Source organism: Armigeres subalbatus, chromosome 2, assembly GCF_024139115.2.
Source record: "Armigeres subalbatus isolate Guangzhou_Male chromosome 2, GZ_Asu_2, whole genome shotgun sequence".
Taxonomy (NCBI): domain Eukaryota; kingdom Metazoa; phylum Arthropoda; class Insecta; order Diptera; family Culicidae; genus Armigeres; species Armigeres subalbatus.
Window position 1 is genome coordinate 47,345,897 of NC_085140.1, and position 10,550 is coordinate 47,356,446.

At 42.1% G+C, this 10,550-nt stretch overlaps 1 protein-coding gene across 1 annotated transcript in view; it reads left to right on the top strand.

Annotated features, from left to right (window-relative positions):
* The window catches only part of LOC134218540 (mucin-2), a 447,749-nt gene extending 437,880 nt beyond the window's left edge, over window positions 1-9,869 (top strand). Inside the window, exons 4-6 of the mRNA XM_062697668.1 lie at window positions 5,632-7,947; window positions 8,001-8,197; window positions 8,281-9,869. Coding sequence (XP_062553652.1) covers window positions 5,632-7,947; window positions 8,001-8,197; window positions 8,281-8,682 — 2,915 coding nt within the window. The 3' untranslated portion in view covers window positions 8,683-9,869. The remainder of the gene's footprint in view (window positions 1-5,631; window positions 7,948-8,000; window positions 8,198-8,280) is intronic.
* Window positions 9,870-10,550: the final 681 nt, after the last annotated feature.

Genomic DNA, 10,550 nt, shown 5'->3' on the forward strand with positions numbered 1-10,550 from the left:
CTAACAATGGAAATTCCAGAAATTTCCCGGATAAATTATAAAGAATTTCCTTTAGGAATCTTGAAGAATTACCTGCGTACATTTTCAAGGATTTCCTGTTGAAATCCACAGAATTTCACGTTGAAATCAAATGTTTTGACGGGGAAGGGCCGTTTGTTGTTTGGTCAAATATGTCATTAATCCGAAACTCGACTGGCATAACATGATTTGGCCGAAATAGACATATGGCCGATAATATCGTTCGGCCGAACAGGTCATTTGACTGAAAAGCCGTCTAATCGAATAGTTAATTTAGCCAAAAATGCCTAGATGGTCGTTTGGTAGAAAAGGGACATTCGACCCGAGCTGCCGAAAAAAATCGTTTGACCGAAAATCGTTTGGCCGGACGAGGTGACATAAGGTCGAAAACGGTTTCCGAAATACGGATGAAGATCATACGGTCGAACTGATAATTTGGCCAAATTGCCCTTTTTGGTAAACTACCGTTTCGATCAAATGGAATTTTCGATGGCAAGGCCTATTCGACGGAATACGGCATTTTTGGCCAAATGGCTAGTTTGGTCTTACCGCCAAACCATTTTCCACATAATAACCGTATCGGACAAATGGAATTCGGCTAGATAGCTTTCGGCTTATCGTATTTTTCGGCCATCTGGTATTCGGTGAAATAACTTTCAAGCGAAAAAAAAAGTTTTCTCATAGAATTTCCGAAGAATTACTAATAGACAATATAAGGAATTTCACGTAGAAGTTCAAAGAAATTCCGTAGAAAATCCAGTTGAAATTCCGTTGGAAACAGTTTTTGTGAAACTTAAAAAAAAAATCACAGGGAAATTCTGTTAAATTCGAAGCATGCATGCCCGGTGGCATAGGCAAACTCCTAAACAATTTCCCGTGAAAATTTCAAAGAAATTCCCGTAAAACTTTAGAGCAATTCCAGTTGAAAATTTGAAAAACTTGGAAGAATCTCCTGGGACAGCTCATTAGATTTTTCCGGGGAAATTAAAAGGATTCTCCCGTTAATGTCTTAAAATATCCTAAAAAAAAACTTTACGTTAAATTAAAAGAATCGCCGTTAAAAATTATGACAAACGTAGCCGCCGAAGATTTTCGGATCGGCGCTGACCTCTAACAGTAGTCAGAATCCATGAAAGGACCAACGTGATATTTTATTAGATGTTGTATAACCAAAATAAAGATTATTTGAGCAAAAGTAAAATTTTCACCAACAACAAAAAAATGGCTCGATTATCCGGAGGGTTTGATTATCCGGAGTGAAAATTTTTTCAACACTCCGGATAATTGAGTCCGGCCTGTACTTCAAATAACGAATTTTACGATAAGCAAGAATCCAACAGCTGTGATCTTGGAAATTATTCCGATGAATCTTGGTAAATATTCTACCGAGTTTTCGGTAAGCTTTACCGAGTCAACGGTAATCGTTACCGAAATCTCGGTATAAAATTTATTTAGCAAATTTTGGTAAAATATTGAGGGTTAGGTAAAAAATAAAGGGTTCGACAAAGGAATGAAAGTTATTTGGCCGAGAGGGTCGTCCGGTCGAATAGGACATTTGGTCGAATAGGACATTTGGCCGAATAGGACATTTGACCGAATAGGACATTTGACCAAATAGGACATTTGGCCGAATTGGACATTCTGCCGAATGAGACATTTTGCCGAATGGGACATTTGACCGAACATGTCATTTGTACTTTGAGAAATGAGCAGTGAGAAGTGAGAAGTCTCACTACACACTTTTCATTTCTCACTGCTCACTGAAAAAAATGAGAAGTGACGAGTGACTAATGGGATGTCTCACTTCTCACTTCGCACTACTCACTTTTCATTTCACAGCAAGAAGTAAAAAAATGAGAAGTGAGAAGAAAGACGTTTCACCTTTCTTACTCTATTTCTCACTTTCCCAATGACCTATTCGACCAAGTGTCTTATTCGCCCAAATTTCCTATTCGGCCAAATGTCTTATTCGGGCAAATGTCCTATTCGGCCAAATGTCCTACTTGGCCAAATGTCCTATTCGGCTAAATGACCCAAAAACTTTCGGCCTAGTGGCTTTCGGCCAAATGGCATTCGGCCGAACGGTAGTCCACCAAATAACCCTTCCTCACTTGAAACGGTTTTTTTCAGAGTTGAATTTTGAAGTGCTGTAAAAAAACACCCTTTAACAAATTTTGAATCCCTTCGTGGTGTTTGCTTGTTTGCCCCCGCATATCGGGGCAACTTGAAACACTTTTCTATTATACAGACATAAGCTGATGTTGCCGTATTAAAAACAAAACAAAAACAAAATATTGTAGTCGGTGATACTCAAGATGCAAAACTGATAAAATAGTAGGCTTTGTTCTAGAAATTTGAAAATCAAAAGCCATTTGTGTTGTCCTATTTTGATATTTATTCTCATCAAAGTTACGTTCGGAATTTTCATACCCTTCTATGAAAAAAAAAACATAAACCTAAATATGGTCCATTTAATTGTCCCATAGCATTGCATAAAGAAATGAACATTTTGTCACATTTTTAGAAAGATTACATTTGTTTTTATGTTTTGGATTTTTTTTAACTATCCATGAAAAACCAGTTTGGAAAATTCAACGGAAAACTTCTCAAATCGGAGAATGGGCGTCATATACGAATAAGGGCAACCGCAAAAAAAAGCGTTTATGAACTCGGGAACAAACAAGATCACAATGTATTTTGAGTCACATTTTCTGAACCTTTCTGGAAAACGTGACTGGTGTTCTCGAAACCGTGACTAAAAATACATGAACGCTTTTTTTTCTTGCGTGCAGTCTATAACAAATTCACAAGCGTTATTTTCTGGGGCAAAATTCTAGAGAACCAAACTACGCACTACACTGAAAAGTTATCCGTTTGATAACTCCTACTGGTGACCACACGGATTACTTTCCAGGGTGGATATTTTTTTTGATTCACTTGAATTTCATTGGCACATCCAAAAGTATGTTTGGATCTCGTGTTTGGATCAGTCGAAAAGTAAACAATCGTAGGGAGTTTATGATGTGATTATTGAGTTAGTTAGTTGAAAAAAATAATCAGGGCATCAAAGAATGATTCTATTCGACATCGCAAGTGTTTTCTGTTCAGGATCGCAAAAGCTTTTCTTTTAGAATATCATAAGGAATTCAGTCGGATCCGTAGAATGACTACGTTTAGAATCACGAAAGAATGATGCTCCAAATCACAGATGAATTCCGTTCGGAATCGCATTCTAATACCGATCGAAACCGCAGAATGATTACGTTCGAAATCGTAGGATGATTTTGTTTGGAGTCGCAAAAGGATTCCATTCAGAATCGCAGAAGGATTTCATTTGAAATCCCTAAAACACTACATTCGGAATCGCAGGAGGATTATTTCCGACATCTCCGAATAATTACGTTCGGAATCGCAAAATCATTCGACATGGTAAAGCAGATTAAATATGTTCAAAAGCACAGAAGGATTTTATTTACAATCGCAGAAGAATTCCGCTTGAAATAACAGAAGAATCCCGTTTGGAATCATAAAAGAATTACGTGCGGAATCGCAGAAAGATTCCTTTAAGAATCGCAACAGAATCCCTTTTTGTAATCAAAGAAGAACTCTGTTTGGATTCGCAGAAGGACTTCGTTCGGAATTGCGGAAAGATTCTGTTTTGAATCGAAATTGAAGATTTTTTTTCTAAATCGCGGACTAAAGTTCAGAATCACAGAATAGCACCATGGGATATTTTTTTTTCTAAAACGCACGAGGGGCACCATCACCGCTAGGTGCATTAATCATGGTTTTTACTTCAATTCCTATTAGATTTCGTGCAGAATTCGTTTGAATTATTTTCCAAAACTCTTCAACTAATATATTGCTGCTTCTGGCAGAGCCATGGATGATATCAGATATCAAATTATTTTCTATCAGCGATAAAGTGTCATAAATACAAATCCATTCATTAGCTAAACCATTCAACCCGTCTACTAAACGTGACTCAAATTCAATCCTCTCCTGCATCAATCAAGTTCAGTAGGTCAGAAATGAGTTTCGATTTCGTCCCATTTTTCTGCCCGATTTATTCAAATCCGCACACGGACAAAAAAAAGTAGGTGTCGATGCAAATGGGGGAATAAAAATCGTGGGCCAATCGAAAACGAACCGAACAAAAAGGAAACCATGTGAATCAATCGCAGCCGATCACACCGATTTATACGATGATGGTCGTCATCCCCCATAATGTGGGTGAGCGAAGCGATACCACGCTTTCGCATTCTTGGGGTTCGCCTAATTCGGGAGATATTGGGCGTGCGGGATCGCAGCAGAATCATCCAGGGGATTAAGGCTCGAGACAAGTTTTTTTCAAGGTTTCTCGTGTGGAATCCTCCTTCGAAGCGAATTAGCTTGATCAACATTTGAAAAGAGACTGTCGAGATTTTGTAAACTAAAACTGTTAGTCACAATTCCATATCACAGTTCCTTTGTGGGAGAATCAATTTCAAACGTTGAGGAAATCGTGTTCAAATGTTGTTGGTCCCATTTCCAGTGTTTGTGCGATGTGATCGCGTTCGTCCACGCGCATGTTAAGCGAATCTTTTTATTGTTATTGTTATTATTACTATTTTTGGGTGGACTATATTGAGATGTTTTGCGTCGCATTGGACAGCGATTTTTTTGCGATGTACGCTAATAAGACCTCGCGTTTGTTGTTGATTCACCGTTTCGGGATGAGTGGATTGACGACGATCGAAAAGTGGGTGCCAATTCGAAAGTAAAACTGCGCATCGTCTACAGTTAATTGCCCGGTGGCAATCGGTACCACGTGATGTGGAACTGCTTTTTATGGAGCCGACAGGCATGTGACTGGCGAAGATTTACTATTTCGGTTAGAATGGTGGAGATTATTGGTCAGATGATTAACATAATCGAGGCTTATTGATGATAAAGCAGTAGTGACGCAATACCAACATTCAAAATTCTACAAATTTATTTTGTTCATTACTAGGAATCGTTGGCAAAAGTGATTAGGGGTTTACCAATAATTGCGATAGCAACAGAAAGTTTGTCAAATGGGATTGATATCAGACGGTGAATAACAACTTTCTAAAACAAAATTTGTATCATTTTGACTATGAAGTGATTAGCTAGAAGCAAAATAGAAGTCATTCTGAAGAGTATCTTCTATCTACCGGCAATTCAATAACAATTATTCGACCTACCACTTGATAAACAACGAAACAAAACAACATAAATCATTCAAATAAATCATCTTTCCTACCTTTTATTTAGTGGCATAGAACCAATTCATTCGCTACGTCGCCACCGTGATCCACCTTATCATGCATTGATTAATGGTGATCAACTCCGTTATACAAATATAATGCTAGAGCTGGCGATGACTTTGAACATTCCATCTTTGAATGACCGAGCTCACCATCATTGGCAGTAGCTCGTCCTTGATTTGAACCTCCACGATAAATAACGGTTTTGAAAACCGATCTGACAGGTGTTGTATAAAAAATGATTCTTTTCCAGCTACCGCGTTTACGATGAAATTAAAATCCATCATGATGTGCTTCAATGAAATATGACTGATGTCTTTCTTTATTTTATCTCACTTTACAGAATCCACCTCCACAACCACGGGGGCTCCACCAAAGCGACGAATTGTCAATCGAGACAATAAGCTCATGTCGGTGCTGCAAGCGCGGAGGACCGCGCTATCCCGGGATCGATGGCAGAAGGAATATCATCCTCCCACGTCACTGAAGCTACAACGCCACAGCAATCCAGCGGTCAACTTGGTAGAGGATAGCAGCACACCGGAGTCCAATCTGATCATTCCACCAGGCTCGAAAATAGCCGGAGTGGATGAGTTCCTGGATACGGACGAATCCATTCACGGGATGTACGTGGTAAATCCGAGAACTGGGAAGATCGCTCTACAGCATACGGGACCGCAGGTCAAGCTAGCCAAAGAGACCAACAACTTCCTGGTGCAGCATGGCAACAAGACTGGAGAGAGTACGAAACTGACCTCGACAAAGCCGCAGCCTGGAAGAAGTTTGTACTACGATGGGAGGGGAAAACGAACACGTGATCGGAAAACCTTTACGACATCTACGGAGCGCACGATAGAGGACAGCGAACTGATCCCCTATCAATACTTTGGACAAAAATTGGTGCCGTCAAGGAAGGTTTCGGATGACTCGCGAAACCAGCTGGTACTTACAAAGGGTACCAGGTTAAACAAGTTGAAAGAGGACTCACTGGAGATATTGGATGTTTCGGCTCCGAAACCTTCGACGGAGAAGAACAAGTTCTGGCAGACAAGATTGGCGTATCAGTCTCGGAACGTAGTAGCCTTCAACAACTATCTGAGAAGATCGAAAGACGGTCTGTATGGGATAACTGTGACGCAAACTACATCTACGACTGCAGCTCCTTTAGAAAGTCCAGTTCACTCAGACTCATTGACGAATTCGATGATCGCCCTCAGCAATCTTTCGGAAGGTCAGGTCGATCAAAAGCAAGTTTTCTCCAGAAGTGCAAATTTCACAACAGTCGGCAAAAATGAGCCAAACGAGTCGAATACTACTGAAAGCAGCATCATAACTGATTCTACAAAAACAACGACGGGGCTTCCATTGAATCACAAACCAGAGGACGAACTGCCTGGCATTTTCAGTCCAACGGGGTTGGCAGAGATCTCCAAGTTAATTATAAACTATCCAGATGATGCCACACCGGAGGTTGTGTACCACGTGAATAATTACCAAGCTGTTGCGGAGCCGGTTCCTGACCAAACGAGTACGGAGAAGTCACAATCATTTGAAACGACGCAATCGAACATAGATGACTACGAAACGCCTAGAAACTTGGTTTCAATACCTGATATTAATCACATTTTTCAAAATTTGTCGACAAGAACCACGACAAGCACAACTACGGAGATGCCTATTCCTGTCAAACGGGCGTCTTTTGCTGAGATAGAAACCAATTTTAATTCTGATCAAAATATTCCACTGTCAGAATTATCCACAACAACTACGACAGCCACTATAACCAAATTGGTCGCAACTCCATCCACCGAGTTGACGACTTCAACCACTACAACAACAACTACCCAGCCTACAAGTACAACAACCGTCACTTCCACTACCACATCTACCTCAACTACCACCACCACACCTCGACCAACAACCACCTCCTCTGCCCGACCAACATCTACGGAAACCTACACCGAACCTCCGATCACCGAAGTCGACCAGGACGTCGAAGTCTACTCGGACCTCGACGACGACACCAATGGAACCGATTTCAAACCGATCCTGTCGCACGTATTTCCCGAGCTAACCAAAAGCTCACGTCCCGTCACTACACCGGCGCAAGCAGCCACCCAAAGCCCCACCAAGAAACCCACGATCGCATTCGAGGGGGTCCTGCTGCAGCACAACAGCGACGTGGTGATCGAGATGCGAAAAATGAACACGGCCACGTTCATCCTAGCCGGGCTGGGTATGCTTCCGATTTTGATCATCGTTCTGTACGTCATCAAGGCGGCGGTTTGCAAACGGGAGAACAAGGTTTCGCACGATCTTGAACGATACATTCCCGATGGCCAGCCGCCGATCAGTCCGGTTGTGCGTTTGGAGCAATCCGATACCTCCAGCGTTGCCGATGAATCTATCATTACGGATCGGGATTTCAATCGGAAGAATCTGCGATTTAAGAGCTTACTGGGAGAGGGTAATTTCGGACAGGTTTGGAAGGCAGAGGCCGATGATCTGGCGGGTCACTTCGGTTCGACGAGGATCGTGGCGGTCAAAACGGAACGCAGTGATAACGGTCATGGGGATCTGAAAGCGGAAGCGGATATTATGCGAAAGTTAGGATCACATCCGAATGTGGTCACACTGCTGGGAGCCTGTTTGGAGCAAGGTATGATGGTTTATTGAATCTTGAATTTGTTTTTATAATGTATTTGATTTTAGAACCGCAACTACTGATCATGGAGTACGCCATGCGAGGGCGGTTACTGTCGCTACTCCGGGCAGCACGAGGTGCTGTCAACGGGTTGGCTCCGACAATTCATGGCAACCGGACACCGATTATGCCACTTTCACCAAGGAGGTTAACAGGATTTGCGCATGACATCGCCCGGGGGATGGAATACATTGCCGAGAAAAAGGTTTGATCGACATAATTAGAATACCACAGACTATAGCGTATCGTTCTTCTTCCGGTACTACTGTTTCAATAATATACTTTCAGATCGTTCACCGGGACTTGGCGGCGCGCAACGTTCTGCTGGATCACAACGGGATCTGCAAGATCTGCGACTTTGGTATGTCGATCGATCTGGAGAAAATCAAGTCGTCGCAGGCGCACGTTCGGGTGCCACGATCTCATCACAGTGAGTCAAGGTTCAAGTTCGATCTGAGTGCTCGGTCGTTCGGCATTGGCAGGCATCACAGCCATGGACACCACGACGGACTGGGAAGGCACGGACATCACCGAGGACACGACTCCAAGAGTCGTCCAGCGCTGCCGATCCGATGGATGGCTCCGGAAGCATTGCAATATCACATCTTCTCCCGCGAGACGGACGTTTGGGCGTTTGGAATCGTGCTTTGGGAGATTGCTACTTTAGGAAAGCATTCTGATTGCCCTTAAAGCTCGCATTCTTGAATAACCGATGATCTTTTCTTTCCGTTTTTAGGTTGCACTCCCTATCCAACCCTGTCCGGTCGGGAGGTGGTGCGAAATGTTCCAAATGGTGCTCGACCGGAGATTCCTCCGGACTGCCGTCCGGAACTGTACGATCTGATGCAGAGAACTTGGCGAAAGGATCCCCGTCAGAGGCCATCGTTCTCCGAGGCCCGAAACTGTCTAGCGAGGACACTGTGCCAGTGGCAGCTGGAGGAAACGGACACGTCCAACACTTCGGAATATCTGGACGTGAGCGGTTTTAGCGAAGATTTGGAGCAAGGCATGGTCTACTTCAACCGACGGATTTCCGAGTTTGAGTGTGAAATCTAATCCCAGTGCAGTATTACTCGTGTGACTCCCACCTCATCACCCCATCCACTTCCCAAGGCACAAACCACTTTGCATTAGGATCGCACTTTCTGGTGCGACTCATTGTTACTTGGCTTGCAATTTCCATCTATCGTTTTCCTGGCGAAAACCAACTGTGGAAATATTCTCTTCACCCGGAATGGATTCGCGTTGTTTGTGTTTCATCCCTTCCCTCCTGAAACTTTTGTAAATATACGCCCCTTTTTCGACTATCCGATCCCCTCCGTACTATGCTGAAAAGTAAAAATAGCAAATTATCACTGCGGCCTTGCGAAGAGTTTCTTTGTGAAGAACCGACTATTTAACATATTGTGAATAGAAGCACGCATACCCTCACCAAGTACCCAGGACCACCCATCACGAGATATTGTTTTATATGAGCTTTTATTTTGTTTCGGAAAAAAAATCGGCGACGTTATGGACTTTTACAGATTGTGAAACACAGTGATAATGAGGTCATAAGTTATATCAGAATAAGCAGACACATGGAATAGTGTGAGAATGTTATTAATCGCTATTTGGAAAACAAACTACCGAAGAGATATAATTTCATTGCTAAGAAATGTTGTAAATTTTTAAACTCATCACGATCACGAAAACGACACGATGGGTCGGAAGGTATCCAGCTTTTCGATTCTAGGTGATAGCATCATCGTATACAGAGAAAATGATTTTATTCTTATTGCTATTGATAGTTATTTTGTTTTTCTTTGTTAATATTTAGACACGGATCAGAGGAGGAATTCGATTTTTCTCTGAATAAACAAATTGTGAAAATCTTACGGGTATAAAACAGTTTTATTATATCCGAATGCACTTCTGTCAACGATAAGTGAAACTTAAGTAGAATCCTTGGAGTCCTTTCTACAAGACTGTTCTCGATATTATCCTAATTTTCAGCCCTCAAATCACCGAGTGCCGCCCATGAACCGGTGATCCTCCATGATTGCGCTGTTTGAAACAGGGATCTACTCGACCCACTGCTGATATCGAACTTCCACCTCTTGTTTTTCACGACATATGACCCCGCATACACACGGTCCAGTACGTTTGAAAACGCTGGTTGACAGTGAATTTGTGTTCGCGACCCTCATGTGGTCCATTTGTAGTTTTCGCCCTCTAAAATCGAATGGTGACTGACGTTAGTTGATTGATTATTTCGTCACAAAGTAGGAGAGGGTTCGTCGCTTTAACGGCGATGGAGTTATTTTCATGTTAACGTGATTTTATGTCCAAAGAAGTTAAAATACTGCATAATGCGACAATCTAACACAGAACGATAATTGTGTGTATTTGCAATCATCCACTACATTTAGTCAAATTGACGCTATTTAGTTGGATTGTGTGTCGAATCGTTTTACAATCCGAGTTGACTAACTTGGCTCGTCAAACTGCATTACACACAGTCGAATATTGCACCAACTAGTCTATTTTCCTGTGGCGGGGTTGGAGGATAAAGCAGT